At 36.7% G+C, this 16654-nt stretch overlaps 1 protein-coding gene across 1 annotated transcript in view; it reads right to left on the bottom strand.

The window, feature by feature from the left end:
- Positions 1-3602: 3602 nt before the first annotated feature.
- LOC137276995 (large ribosomal subunit protein uL24m-like) overlaps positions 3603-16654 on the bottom strand; it is a 47697-nt gene continuing 34645 nt past the window's right edge. Inside the window, exons 3-6 of the mRNA XM_067808651.1 lie at positions 6701-6796; positions 6187-6293; positions 4780-4919; positions 3603-3772 (exon numbers count right to left, since the gene is read on the bottom strand). Coding sequence (XP_067664752.1) covers positions 3636-3772; positions 4780-4919; positions 6187-6293; positions 6701-6796 — 480 coding nt within the window. The 3' untranslated portion in view covers positions 3603-3635. The remainder of the gene's footprint in view (positions 3773-4779; positions 4920-6186; positions 6294-6700; positions 6797-16654) is intronic.

Raw genomic sequence — 16654 nt, 5'->3', positions numbered from 1 at the left:
TTGTAAATTCGTAGTCCAAATTTTCATTACAATCATGACTCAAAAATTTGTTAGACCAAAAATTTATTCTTTTTCTATATATTGCTCTTTCCATATTTAAGTAAATCAGAATCTATGCGTCCAAAACAGGCACCCAAAATATTTGCTTGCATGAAAAATTCAGGTTTCTGCATTAATGGAAACACTGAATCACCAGTTGGCCCTGTCCTTAGTGGAATTTGCCAACACACCAATGTGATGTAGTCAGATTTTTGCTGACAACTGCAAGTATGAACCTTCTTGGACACTAAATATAGTATCAGGGTAGGGTTTGTATACCAGTATGTCTTTCTAACACTGTTTCTATGCATGACACAACCCTATAGGGATAAATGTTTCTCGAGCATTGGCGCATCACTTTTACTTGTGTGCGTAACAATATTTTATTACCATTTAAAAAAAATAATTTTGACTTGTCCGCATCCTGATCATCCATTTGTTCACTATAAGAATGAGTGTCTGTAAGAATGAGTGTGACTAAACTACAACTCATTGACATGTGCTAAACTTTCCAAGCTGTATTTGCGAGAGAAAAATAACAAGAAGACAAAGTCATCAATATCCCCCGCATTACCTCCAGTTTCAGTCTATGTCACACTTGTTGCCAAGGAAACAAGAAAAATATTTTATTTAGAATACCCAAACTACCAAAAGGTACTAATACACAACCAGATCTATCTATATGCCAAGTTTGGTGAAGAAATATTAAATGGTTTTAAAGTTCTGCTACGTGCACAGACGGATTGACAGACGGACAGGGTGCATTGTAATATCCCCAGCAAAACGTGTTGCGGGGGATAAAAATGTCTTCCTCCGTTGTCTCATTTTTTTCTATTGAAAATGAAAAATAACATCCTACTGCACTCGTCAGTTTTAACATTTTTATGCAGCCTAGTGTAAGGGAGACAGTTGAAATCATATTGGGCATCATAGACAAAGTATGTCAACAATTAGATGATGTCATAGACAATCATTCCATTGAAAAGGAACACTGCTGGTAGGCGCATGTCTTATCATGTCTTCATGTACTGCACACGTTTTTTCTGGAGCGACAGGAAGGGGCACAGATATGTCACAGTTTTCATCCCTAGGGCTCAGACCATTTTTGTTTAGTATTCCAACGTGGTCTACACTTATCTCCATAACTGGGTGGAATTTTCAACTGCATCTTATGGGTGTCTTCTTAATTGGCACGAAGTGAATGATGTTCAAGAGGAAACTGTTGTTAGGAGTGTCAGCATGATTGTCTTACAGTCATGGGAAGCCAAGTGGTTAAAGTGTTGGCTTGTCATGCCAAAGACAGGGGATACAATGTGTGAATTTCTGGTGTCCCCGGCCATTATGATGCTGGATTATTACTGAAAGTGGCCTAAAACCAAACTCCTACAGTCAGCATGAAATAATGTTCCTCTTACAAACCTGAAATTGTAGCTAAAAAGTGTAGGAAAATACAAGGTTCGAATTTGTGTCATGACTGATAATTGCTGTTACATATAAATGTGTAAGTCTGGATGAAGTTATGTAGTTGAAAAAGAACTAACTATGTATTTCTGTTACAAAAACGCTCACCATAACACAGTTGATAAATAATTAAAGAATTTCATGTTTATGTTTCAGTGTAACCTAAGATAGCTGATGCATTTTAATAGGTTGGCTCTGAAGACAAGAGTCATCAGAAGATGACATATCCCCCCGGCCCCCACATATTTGAAAGGACAAATCATCCGGCAGTTACTTATTGTGTTCTTAGAATTGTTTCCGTGGAATTCATGCAAAGTATAAATGCCATATATCTGTGATCAGAAAAAGTCACCATTTCAAGATCTGTCTCATATATGTCAAAATCTTTTGAAAGATATGAAATGGTTTTCGAGCTGTGCTCTGGAAATGAAGTCAGCAACATGTTCATGGAACCAAGAAAATAATACGTAAATAAAAAAGGAAATAGCAAAAGGCACCACTTTGGGGTCTGCCACACATATCTACCAAGTTTTACTGACAGATATTAAGAAGTTTTTGAGTTCTGCTCCGGAAACGAAAGACACCTCTCACTTTTGAGAGTAAGTCAAAAACGTTTCCATGGGAACTGAGAAAATGAACTAAATCACTAAAACCTGGAAATAGTAAAAGGCACCACTTTAGGTTCAGATTGATATATATATACCAAGTTTTGCTGAAAAATATTGAATGGTTTTTGAGTCCTGTTCCCAAAACGAAGCCCATACCTCCAGTTTGAGACTAAGTCCAAAATGTTTAAATGGAAACCAAGAAAATGATAAATCACAAAAACCTGTAAATAGCAAAAGGCACCACTCTGGGGTCTGCCACACATATCTACCAAGTTTTGCTGAAAGATATTTAGAAGTTTTTGAGTTCTGCTCCGGAAACGAAACATGCATCTCACTTTTGAGACTATGTCTGAAATGTTTCCATAGAAACCAAGAAAATAATAAATCACAAAAACCTGTTAATAGCAAAAGGCACCACTTCAGGTTCTGACTGATATATCTACAAAGTTTTGCAGCAAAATATTGAACGGATTTTGAGTTATGCTCCAGAAATGAAGCACTTCCTCCATTTTGAGACTAAGTCCGAAACATTTCCATGGAAACTGAGAAAATAATAAGTCACAAAAACCTGTAAATAGCAAAAGGCACCACTTTAGGGTCTGCCACACATATCTACCAAGTTTTGCTGAAAGATATTTAGAAGTTTTTGAGTTCTGCTCCGGAAACGAAACACACCTCTCACTTTTGATACAAAGTCTGAATCATTTCCATGGAAACCAAGAAACTAAGAAATGACAAAATCCTGTAACTAGCAAAAGGCACCATTGCAGCTTCTGATTGGTATATCTACCAAGGTTTGCAGAAAAATATTGGACAGTTTTTGAGTTATGCTCCGGAAACGAAGCCCATTCCTCCATTTTGAGACTAAGTCCGAAACATTTCCATGGAAACCGAGAAAATAATAAATCACAAAAACCTGTACACAGCAAAAGGCACGACTTCGGGGTCTGCCACATATATCTACCAAGTTTTGCAAAACAATATTGTTTTTGAGTTATGCTCCAGAAACAAGCCTGCCCCACCATAAGACTAACACCAAAATGTTCCATGGAAAAACAAAAAAAATAAAAATGCCAAAACTCTGTAAACAGCAAAAGGCACAACTATGGGTTGAGATCATTATATCTATCAAGTTTGGTCTAAAAATATTGAACGGTTCCTGAGTTATGCTCCGGAAACAAAATGATTATGGATGGACGGACAGAGGACAGACAAGGTGTCGACTATATCCCCCCGCATTACATGCCAGGGGGGATAACAACAAATATTTCTTGACAAAATGTCTGTTTTTCTATTTCCAGTCATGTTTCATGATTTGTGCAAAATTGTACAACTTGAGAAACTTGGTCTCTATTTTCGAAGCTTAGTGCCAAGATAACTGTAAGAGCCATACATTAACATTAGATTACGACTATCTTAGCGCTAAGACAGATTCTAGGCCCTGGAAATCAAGACAATCCATGGCAGAGGACCATAAACAAACAAAGAAATATAAAAGTGTAAATAAGTTTATTTAAATCTAACACATCAATACCAGTATGTCTTGGCTGGCTTCCTGTCATCTTTAATACCCATCTTTTCCATTATGTCCTGTTCAAATGTGCATAATTTGGGTTTGAAAGTAATTTTCTTCAGTTCTTTATCTTTTGTGTCCTTGTCAGTCTCTGCAAAACAAAAAGTGGGATGGACACCTGTACATATATCTTTCTAATTTTTAATCTATATCTTGCTACAGACTTTCCTATGAACATATAATGCTACATGCTTTAACTGTAGCAGTGAGATCAGGAGATCTTCAGGATCCTCAGGACACACAGGCTAGTTCGGTGGCTCTACTCAATGACAACTCCTCTTTTGTTGGAGCAACATTTTCTGATAATGTATACAATCTAGAAAATGTTATTTTATATTGATGATTATTGCATCAAACATGCTTACAAGTTTCAATACTTAGATTGAACCACAAGGTCTATTGTTTGAAACAAAACCACAAAAGGATTGGCCACTTATCACAGGGTGATCCGTATGTTCTTTATGGCATCCCATTGTATGTAACAAATTCTCACAACACCCAACCAGTGTAATAGTTTCAGAAGTTGGGAATTACAGTATGAACAACATTTACAGATAACAATTTCACTTATTTTGTTTCAATTGTAGATTCCTACCTGACAATGGTACAAGAAGAATCTGTATTGAAACATTGCACTCACGAAATAAAAGAAGTTGACCAGTATTTAGACAGTATTCCAGTTTATAAACATGTTTATAAAAACAACAGCCATGTGTTCATCAACCCACACTGAGTTGTGATAAATTTTGGCGGCCCCTCTTCATTACATTTCTATTTTTCCCCAAACCCACTCTTTTATCTCACCAGTGACTCCTCCCCTATAACAAATTAATAAATCTGCCAAATGATGACAATACAGTGAGTGAGTGAGTGAGTTTACTTTTACGCCGCACTCAGCAATATTACAGCTATATGGCAGCGGTCTGTAAATAATCGAGTCTGGACCAGACAATCCAGTGATCAACAACATGAGCATCGATCTGCGCAATTGGGAACCGATGACACGCGTCAACCAAGTCAGCGAGCCTGACCACCCGATCCCGTTAGTCGCCTCTTACGGATGACAATACAGCATGATAATAGGTTAAGATAACATACCAACAAATGAGCTAATCTGCACCATGTCGTAGGATTCATCTTCTGCTGTCTTTGACAAAGGAACGACTCTCCCCGTCCGAGTGGAGACTCGTACCCGGACACCCTCCTCCGTGTACCGCCACTCTATGTCCGTTGCTTTACTGGAAATAAGACAGCATGCTTCAGTCAATGAGATGGTTACTGCCCCAGTCTGTAGTCACAGATTTCATCAGAACTTCAAATGTCCTAACTGTTTTTCACTTTCGTTTGGCGAAATACACAAAAATGATTACCATGTTCACAAAGAAACACATTTAGGGTGAGCCAGAATCCAATCTATATATGATCATGGGTTCCTGGAACATTTTAGGAATGCAACTCTGCACAGAGGACTAGAGCACCTTGCTTCCCTAAAACACCTGCACACAGCTACACAACTGATATAACTTTCAAAAACAGTAGGGTATATTCCCTTTTGCGAGCATACCACTAGCCAATGCCAATGCATATGAGAACAAGAGTCATCCGAAGATGACATATCCCCCTGGCCCCCACATGTTTGAAAGGACAAATAATCTGAGAGTTACTCATTGTTTTTTTAGACTAAGTTTGAATTGTTACCATGGAATTAATTAAAATTATAAATGAGATATATCTGTAACCAGCAAAGTCACAATTTCAAGATCTGTCTCATATATCTGCCAAGATCTGTTGAAAGATATCAAATGGTTTTCGAGTTGTGCTCTGGGAACGAAGCCCACCCATCCATTTTGAGACTAAGTCCGAAACGTTTCTATAGAAACCAAGACATTAATACATCACAAAAACCTTTAAAAACCAAAAGGCACCACTTTGGGGTCTGCCACACATATCTAGAAAGTTTTACTAACAGGTATTAAGAAGTTTTTGAGCATGGGTTACTGAAGATCAATATTCTAATCTGAACCTTCATAGTCTCACTTCACAACAGTTGCTTGTCAGCAATTAATTCTAGACTAGACAAGTAATTGATATCGTAAGCAATATGTGAAAAGAGTATGACATGCAAGGGACCAAGCCAGATCCTGACCCATTTAGTTACCTCAAATGATCAGCAAGCATATCTGGCAAGGAGACCTATTCTAACCAGGAATCTGCATAGGCTAAAGGTCACTGCTGAAATGCAAAGTTACAGACCGTGTCCTGCAGGATTCATCAGGAAGGCTAATCATGAAAGCTTAAGCAGCTATATAGGCCTTCCAATATTTAACTAACAAGCCTTACCAACCCAAACTGGTCTTGGTAAGTGCCTGAAAATAATTGTAACCCAAATCTTCTAGGGACAGAAATATAATGAGGACACGGGTATGTTTGAGTGAAGAAGCCTTATCAAACCTAATGGGTACGGACAAGCCTTAATGAAATGTTGCAAGACGGATGACAACTTACTTATCTGCAGGGTCAATAAGTGCTACTTCTGTGGTCACCAGGAGTGGTTTCTCTTCCTTGACGAGAGTGCCTGGACTGGTTGCGGACTTATTCAGCCACCTGTATGACTGCCAGCAATAGAGAATCACATAAAACTACACAATCTACTCACCAATTATTTATCGAAACATGTTATTTGCTTTCTGTGGCTTTTGACCAAAGAAACCTAGAATCTGTTTCCTGACATCCAGTGTCGGTAATCTGAACCTACAAATTCTGGTCCGTAGAATAAAATCTGCAAACACTGAGAACAAAACTGAACAGTACTATCTTACTAAGGGGCCCTATCTGAAATGGCAGAGATATTTCTGCTCACACTGGTGAAACTTCTGGTTCATAAGACATTTAGCACACAGAGCACATCATATTTGCGAATCGCTGCGCTCTATAAATGCATTTATTATTACAATTTTTGTTCACAGGTGTGCTGAAAACATTATTTCATGACTGAGACAGGTGATAATGTTGAACCTACACAGTTGAGACCCTCTACAAAGCACCAGTTCCTCTCCTTGATGATACAGTTAATGAGTCCTTGCTTGCCCTTGTCTGGACCAACCAGAATCTCCACCTGGAATATAAATCACCACTGTATGGCTCACTGTTGGTGTCATACACAGTGACACAACTCTTGTATAAGGCTCTAAACTTCCTATACATAGTGACAGACTCATTGTATGATTCTCTATGCTTCCCACAAACAGTGACATGCCCACTGTATTAAACAAAGACTCTACATACAGTGATACACCCCTTGTGTAAGGCTCTATACCTCCCATACACAGTGATATATCCCTTGTATAAGGCTCCTTGCCTCTGATAAACCATGACACACTCATTGCATGAGGTTCTATACTTCCTATACAGTGACACACCCCTTGTAAAAGTCTCTGTACTTCTTATACACACACACACACCCATTGTACAAGGATCTGTACTTCTTATACACAGTGACACATCCCTGGTATAAAGTTCTTTGCCTCCCATAAACAGTGACACACCCATTGTATATTAGGCTCTATACTTCCTATACACAGTGACACACCTATCGCATAAGACTCTATACTTCCTATACACAGTGACACACCCATTGTATAAGACTCTATACTTCCTATACACAGTGACACACCCACTGTATAAGACTCTATACTTCCTATACACAGTGACACACCCTTGTATGATATAAGTTACCATGGGTTTGATATGGAGATTTATCTTGTGTCTAAGTTAAATATCAAATGAGAACAAAGTTCTATACTTTTTATACACTGTGACACACCCATTGTATAAGACTCTATACTTAATATACATAGTGACACACCCCTTGTATAAGAGTCTAAACTTATTACACACAGTGATACACCCATTGTATAAGACTCTATACTTCCTATACACAGTGACACACCCTTGTATAAGACTCTATACTTCCTATACACAGTGACACACCCATTGTATAAGACTCTACACTTATTATACAGTGACACACATATTGTATAAGACTCTATACTTATTATACAGTGACACCGTAACCCATAGCCCTTCATTTATTGGCTTGGCGGTTCTATCCATTCGGTCAAAGGACAACTGTGAAGATAATGAGATGGATAGTGCATGCTGAGCATCAGCATTGTGTATACAAGACAAAGTGTCAGCTGCCAGTCTCATCCGAGTAGATCAGGGAATACCAAATATTGAAATTATATCTAAAGTATGTATCTTCGGTTGGTTTAAATATTGGATATAACATGACCTGAGGGCATTACTGAAAAGTAAGCACTCTTACCTTGGAAATGCCTGTGGGTCTTCGGCCCTTGGGCATTTCCTGCGGGAAGCGGGCTTACTTTTCAATAATCCTGCGCATCATGTTATGTCCTACCCTAACACTTTTGAAGTGATATCAGTACACGTTCACAGGGTTTTACCTTGACTTACAAATTTTGGGTCCAAGGGACCTCAATCAATTCATTTTACAGGTACTTGCTGGTAATATGAAGATCGTGTAAATTACTGAAATGGTGTAGTACAGTAACCATGCATATGGTATTTTCAAAAAGCCCCTTTTGACAAACGACATCCACAAGAAATACTTGCAGCTCAAAAAGAGGTTGCATGAATCAGTGAATGTGTGGACAGTAATCATGTCTTCTGGGTGAAATAACAGATTACTCATGATGCACTGTACATTACATATTTATATATATATAACAAGTATCTTTAACACGGAGAGAAGATCCGTGTTATGTTATTATTTCTTTGGAGAAGATCCGTCTTGTGTTACTATTTCTTCGGAGAAGATCTGTGTTGTGTTATTATTTCAGAACCTACTTGTTACATATCTACAACTGTATGCTTGGTATTCTCATTATATACATATATCATGCTCTCTCCATTCATTCTGTACATTTGTGCATACCAGAACCATGATTCAAAAACAAAACAGATCATTTGACGAGTACATTTCCATACAATACCCAGAGATCTTGTTTCACTGTGGATACTTTAACACTGTGAATTAAAAGAATGGCTCCCATTTGTCAGCAAAGTTACACTATACAATGCATGAACTATTCACCCTTCATATTTCAATGAAATAAATGCTTTGTTACACAATAACAGAAACCTCATGTGCAATGTGTATGAAGAGAGTAAACTGTCAGCTTCAAATGAAATTAATGAGCATAAAATTGGTGTTACTAACAGCACCCGCAAATGAGAAATCTCATAACCTCTATGTCCTCATAGTGCAGGAATGCTCAAACATAAGTGCTTACAATGGTTTGTGTTTTTACGAGTGAGTGAGTGAGTGGTTCACTGGTGTGGTATTCCAGATAAGTGCAGTTTCATAACTAAAGTTAGTTTAAGTTCATCTGACCACTGCAAGTAATAGTCATGTGGTTCGTTGTCGTAGTCATCACAAGTTACAGTAAATTTAGAGTGAGCATTAAGGACTGAAATTTTGATCTGAAGGAAAACAAATACACACTTTATAACAAGAAACATTCTCTTCCCACAGAGGTTACTGGTCATATCTTCCTACAAACATCTTTTCTAATACAGCCATATTTGCTGGTTCTCATAAAATCCCCTAGCGGCAAATAATCGCAACTCAAAGCATCTCCCTTCTTTCTATCCAATCAGAATGCGTGATACATCGACCTACATCCAGCTTGACTAACCTAAGCAAGTTGGCGACTTGTGTTGATGTGACACACAAGTTTAATAGCTAGCTTGTTTGTTGTCAACGAGGGCGATGGAGATGCCATTGAATCACCATTTCATGGATGTGCTCTCTCTGAAAGAAACATTTGCTTTTCTTGTTGGGGAAGAGGTTCTAGTTTTCCCGATGCATAAGGAAATTACTGAGTCCTTACGAATGATTACTTTTGAAAGAATGTTGCTGATTACACAACCAAATCAGATGGCAACCAATCACGAATCTTGAACACTTGCAACATGAAAAAGCCGTATTAGAACAGAGGTTCATAGGAAGATATCACAAGTAACCTCTGTGGAAAGAGAATGAACAAGACAGTGAAGCTACATTCCTGTTGATGATTCACTTCATACAGTAGTTGTGAGCATACATTTTCACAATACATAGGAACAGCCTTATTTATTTACATTTGTAACTGGATGTTTGACTTTGTTTTCAAATTACTGGAATCAGATGTGCAGATTGGAGAGCTTATGTATCAAGAACTAAGACCCAAAATGGTGAATATTTGTAACTGGATGTTTGATTGTGTTTTCAAATTACTGGAATCAGATGTGCTGATTGGAAAGCTCACGTATCAAGAACTGAGACCCAAAATGGTGAATAATTGTAACTGGATGTTTGATTTTGTTTTCAAATTACTGGAATCAGATGTGCTCACTGGAATGCTCAAGTATCAAGAAATAAGACCCTAAATAGTGAATGAGTTCAGACTCCACCATATCTTCATGTCATGACGCATCACATTTTGGAAAAAGATCTGATCTGATACATTATGAATAATACACATGACTGGATTTTTATTATTTATCAAACAAAAACAAACACAACTTGGTCAGGTATGTTTATTCAACCAAACAATCCTACATGTGTCCAAAAAATTACAAGCCAACAAAAGCAGCAACATGCAAGCTAATGAAAGTTTTCTTTACAAATTCAATATCAACACAAATTCCTATTGACTTCATAATCAGCTTACCACAGTGGTTTCTTTCAGAATGGACATAAAGAATTACTTCACTCGAAAAACCAAATCTGTCATCAGGCAAGAATTCCAACAGATCAAAGACCAAAAGATCATGATAACACAGAGATTTCATTCAGAGACCTACAGCTAAGAGTGGGAAGATCATCGCTTGCCTTAAGCTGCTGTCAACTGAATGACTAGAGAGTTACTGGTTACTGGTAAAATGGTGAAAACATGGTGGACACTGCATTGGAAACATGGGTTCTGTTTATCCCCTTGATTACATGGCACAGGGTATACATAAAAAAATATTCCAAACTCTTCTGACTTCAAAACAAAGTTGAAGAAAAACAGGTCTTACTACCTATTCCGTATGGTCAAGGGTTGTCAGAATCCATATGTATTTGAGGATCTACACAAACATACTCAAATGAGGGGAATCAATCTCAAGCCCCTCGTGTGACAAGCTAATGCTAGAACTACTGGGCTAGTCCACCACTCATCCAAGTTCCAGAGGCGAAAGCTGACCAGTTCAATCTAATGTTGGGTGATAGTCTCATTATGCACAAGGAAATCATGGCATTGACAACAAATCTGGTTTACTCGCTATAAGCATGTTTCCTACCATTCCATCAATAGCTGTAGTTAAGGACTAAACTGATAGAATAGATATCACAGATACATATTATATATATTTATTACAGAAAACCTGGAATTCACAACTGACCTTTCTTCATTTAATTTTGGGAGTGAATCATCAATGACCAACTTTTCACACAATACTTGACACGACGCAGTAATCATGACAATCAGGACATTAACAGAAACAGCTGGAATAAATAAATTCTATCCATGGGAACACTTCTGAACACAAATAAACAAAACAAACAGCACATTTTTTGTACAAGAACAATAAAGACAGGAAAGTAAACAGGAATCTGTCTAAAGGACTGACATAATTAAGAAATTGTGTTAAGGTCATACAACATACATCGTTATTTTTTGTAATCATTGAAAAATTCAATAACAAAGCCTTCAATTTTTTCAACATTATTCGCAAAATGTTAACAATTTATATTTCCATTGAGATCATCAAAATGATAGATTGTGTGAAAAATAAATTACAAGAAAAGGAAAGAAAATAACAGCAATTATTGATGAAACAAGTAAATCAGCAGATTACATATCATATTCCATATTGCAAAAGAATACCTTTTATACACATCTGGCATTTTTTTTTAACCTACATGAATATACAATACTACCAAACTCCTGAGCAAAACACATCCACTCTCATGTTCATGATAGTGATTATAAGAGATGTTAAAGTTTAACGTGACCATGTCCACCTTCTGGAGAAACGGTCAGATTGGTGACAGCAATATTGAATCAGCTATTCTCTGGCAGGTTATAACTCGCAATTCATATACTGCATGGGATGAAGAGATAGCTTTATCAAAGCCATTCTATATTCCTTGTATCAACACCCAACTCCAGGTCATCCAACGAGCTCTCACCACATTCTTTGGTAGGATTCCACAACCAACATATCTCCTTTCTGTACAATTGACAGAGAAAATAAATATCCGTCCATCAAAAAGTATATTTACAGAAAGCATGAATATCCCTGCATGGATGCCAAGATGCAGCAGCATCTGATATGAAACTGACACAGCCATGTGTCTTTAAGTACAAGTCAATGATAAATGCTTGAAAAAACGTCCACCCTAAGATGGTGTTTATCTGTACAACCGGGATATTTCATCCTCAGAGTCTGGACCTGGATTGAAATCCAGGAACCAGGGTCTTTGCAAGTTACAAGAAATAATACAATGCATAAACAATACACTAACCCATCCTGAGACATTAACAATGAAGCTAAGGCCACCCCTCAAAGTATTATGTTTCTGGTATTTGTCATTATTTTTGACACAATTTTCATCTTTTCAAAATGTTTTACCTGTTTTTCCTAAAACGATAGGACAAACAGCATGTGACCCTCTATGCCTTCCTATATAGGTTGTGTGTGGGTGAGATTATAAGGCGTTCTGGTGTTGTTTAGTGCAGTTCAGACTGACAGTGCAGTTCATGGGCATGACACAGCAGACGGCGACCTGCATCTTTCAAACACAAAAAACGTTTACGGCAAGAAAAACGATCTTTCTGAAAAAACCTGTGTCTTAGTGTCGTTGGGCCAAAAAACGAATAATAATTTGGGGGGGCCAAGGATGTTACAAGTCGACCTCTGATGGGAGGAGTTCTACAGGTGGACTATCATGGTGGTTAAAGTGACGTATGATGTTGTGCTATTTTACAATGATGTGCATAGATTTTAATAATATCAGTTTCATACTCATGGCATGAACACACTGCTAATCATCACCTGATATGAAACAGGACACATATCTCTTCATCAAAAACATTTTTGCAGACCAATTGTGTTTTATGCATTCACTAATTGGTTTTTTAACGAATGAGGGAGAGAGTTTAGTTTTACGGCACACTCAACAATAGTCCAGATACATGGCGGCAGTCTGTAAATAATCGAGTCTTGACTGGCTTATTAAAGACAGGTTTTAGGAATACAGCATCATTCTGGAAATCAATAAATGCAGAACTGAGACTGAGATAGTATTCAATCACAGTTACGAACAGGTTCCTTTTCAATAAAACTCTCCAGAAATTGGTAATAAGTATGGTTTCACACAGACTGAAGACAGTCATTAGGCTAAGGTATTTTTGGAAGCCAAAGAGTTTATCAAGCAAATCATAAGGCTACAAATGTCATGACTCCTATTTTTTTCAATAGATTTACAGGTCAAAGTGAAAAGATCTTATCAATAAACAGGTCCTGGGCCTATATCCACATAGCTGTCTCAACACTAAGATGATCACTAGTCCCATTACTTTGCATGGTCCTACCATAATTGTATCACTATGACCTCGTTATGGAACAAGATATTAGACCCAGTTTAAAAAATTTATGTTAGTGGTAAACATGTACCCATTAACGTCACCATAAACAGCCTTAAATGCATTTTTGGAAGTTATAATCAAATCACTATGGTCTTTTGACGCCATAGGGTCTTGGATCCAACTGTACAAAGTTATGTTAGTATTAAACATGCAACCCTTCTCACCATAAACAGCCCTTAAACATATTCCTGGAAGAGGATTAACACCTTTATCAGTAGAAACAAGAATCAGTATAAACCACACTTGATGACTAGCAGCTAGTGTCATATAATATGCCTGTAACAGTAAATACCACATTGATATAAAGTAAACTGACACTCCATATACAGATTAACAAGCTGGCTACTGAGTCTCAGTACAAATCACTCTCTTGTCCATACCATAGAGGAATCTGTTCTAATCCACAGATACTACAGTAACGCTTGCGGGTACAGTATTCATATGCATGATTGTCATAAGTTGAACATATCCATTGAGAAATTATGATACTGTGTTACAAAACTTCATAATGATAAACAGGAATATCAAAACATCAGTATTTGTTAAAATCAGTTTTCATATATATCAGTTCTGAGAAAAAAATGGTTGGTATCCCATTTTTAGCATTAGTTTTGTAACAAAGAGCTCATTTTCAGCAATCACATAATATGATTCCAGTGTTTTGTATTGTTTCCATTGTAGGTGAAATTTAAGATGACCTACATTTACTGACACAATGCATTTTTTAAAAAAAAATATTACCATGAAGATCCTACTACATTTACTAAGAAACAGTGCCTTCTAATTTAAAATCATAAAATCATAATATCTCACTGAAATAGCCAAAGAGCAAGTATGCATCCTTGTTGCACACCTACATCTCAAACACAGTCAAACATGGTAATCTGAGGATACTGCACATTTCACTCTCACAACTAGAAACCCAACACATTGCTGTTAAAATGCAGTGATGAGGAACTTGCATTTTCTGTCACTAAAACAAGACTGTTTGTCTTAGCTGGAGACTCCCACTTAAAAAAATGTGATGGGACTTTGCTTAAATCAGCAGGAAACCAAATGCTTCAAATGTCATAAAGCCTACACATTAACATAGAATTATGAAAGCTGTACCACTATGATAGTATGAAAGCTTTCCATAAATAGGTGTTCATGCACATATAATTGTTGCAGTTTGTGGAAAGGTGGCCTGTTGTTGTCCTACACTAAATACCTAGCAACCAGCATCGTTCAATCAGTGCATGCAAAAAACTTTCAGCTGATTATAAAACTAACGTATTCAGGACAGTGTTGGCACTGGGATGTGATTGCTAAAATAGTTCTTTGGTAGACATTTGAAGGACTACATTGTCACTGTATACTGCATTTTGTGTTAACAGTGTGCTGTATGAGAAATGTGCAATATTCTCCATCTGCCCTGTGCTATTGAACCATTGAGTTAACCTTACAAAATAGCCTGTACATCTGCTGCCTGGGGAGCTGTTTGGAGTAGAATGCTAGGCAAAGGACCATCATAGTTGTCTCCCTTTGGTGTAGCTCTTTAGGCTTTACAATCAAGTTATAAGGCAGCTGATTTTGGTATACATCACAAAATGTCAGCCCCTTTCACTTATTTGTAAAGTAATTTTTACATAGAGAAAAAGCACTCAAACATATGTATTTCTTATTGAATTTGTTATTATTGAAAATGTTACTTAAATCAAGTTAATCATAAGTCATCATCAACTTTAAACTATGTTAGTAAGCTGATTAGTTCCATAAATATGTTCTGTTTTTCTTTTTACACCTTTTTCAGTTTTATTCCCCAACCTTTGCTTATGACCATGATGGCTTTGCTCATATCACATCTCCGTAATGCCCAACTCAAAATATCACACACTTTCCACCAGACGGGGACAACAAAAGATGGCATACATTAAGGCTAGGAATGACCATGTCATTGTACACTATTTACAATCATACCATTCTCAAAATATCATGCACCTCATCCTTTACACATCACTGCTCAAAACATATCTGTTACATATTAATCCAGCTTTCCCCAACAATTATTAATTGAAATTTCATGAAAGCAAAAAATAAACATTATATTCAATGCTAAATAAGAAATTAGAATGATGAGGGCTAAAATAAAACTTTTCATTAGGAATTTTTCAGGTAAAAGAATAAATATCACACCAAAATGTATTTTCTTTTCTTATGTAAAAGTTTTAAGATTATCAAATATGCTAGTCCACATTAATACATACTAAAACACACATCTGATCAATATTCTTTCAAATATTTTGCACAAAAAAACTGTGTAAGAAAACAATTTGTAATTTTGAAGCTTTTTTAATGCAAATTAAAGAACTCAAATTCAAACAGTTTGCCTATCAAGCGCTTATATCAGATTCTGACAACTACTGTACAACTTGAGAACTGCTCCCCATCATTCGTACTTATAAAATTAAAATATCATTTTATTTTTTTCAAAATAAGGCTGCAAACAGAGTGTCCCTACTTCAATAAATTCATGAAACTGAAAAGATGAGCATGCTTTTGGAACAAGGGGAGAAAAGAGAGTAAAATGTAAGATGATACTGTGTAAAGGGATGATATTGAATATATCCACCTGTGGCCAAGTCAACTCTTTGATGTCAATTTAGTGCACAATGAAACTGGAATTTCTACCAAGGTAACTATATATTAGTCTACAACACACACAAGTAAGTCCATTAACAATACACATTCAGCACTGAGGTCTCCAAATCCAAATCCCAAACAAATTCTTATACACACTGCCATTTCTGAGTCACAACCTGGGAATATGTCTGAGAACATCAAATCTAGGGAAATGTTCAAGAAAACCAACCCTTGATGTCAAAGGTTCTTCATTTTTTAATGTTCCGCTGGAGGCACTACAAGCTCTGGTTAGCTTGCTGTAGAAATAGGGATGACGATTTCAGATACCTGATTTGTTTCAATCAGTCTTTTCAGTTTGAAATTGTTACTAAACATCCTACACAAAATAGCATTGGACTGTAAAGATCTTATTATCCAAATAAGACCTTTGGACTGTAGAAAGACTTTTCACTTGATTCTTAACATAAGAAAATCTTAGTAGCATCTAGAAGCAAAGATTATTTTCTGTGTTAAAAAAAGAATCCTTGCAAAGTACCATGAACGAAACAAGTTGTTTTGGGATTTTTTTCTGATTAGGAGAAAACGAATACAATCTAACAAATGTCCTAGATTGTTGTTCATGAACATTTCCTGACGACTTTTGTCTCTAT

Source organism: Haliotis asinina, chromosome 3 (genome assembly GCF_037392515.1).
Source record: "Haliotis asinina isolate JCU_RB_2024 chromosome 3, JCU_Hal_asi_v2, whole genome shotgun sequence".
NCBI lineage: Eukaryota > Metazoa > Mollusca > Gastropoda > Lepetellida > Haliotidae > Haliotis > Haliotis asinina.
Note: the sequence above shows the minus strand (reverse complement) of the source record. Positions and strands in the feature narration are given on the sequence as shown.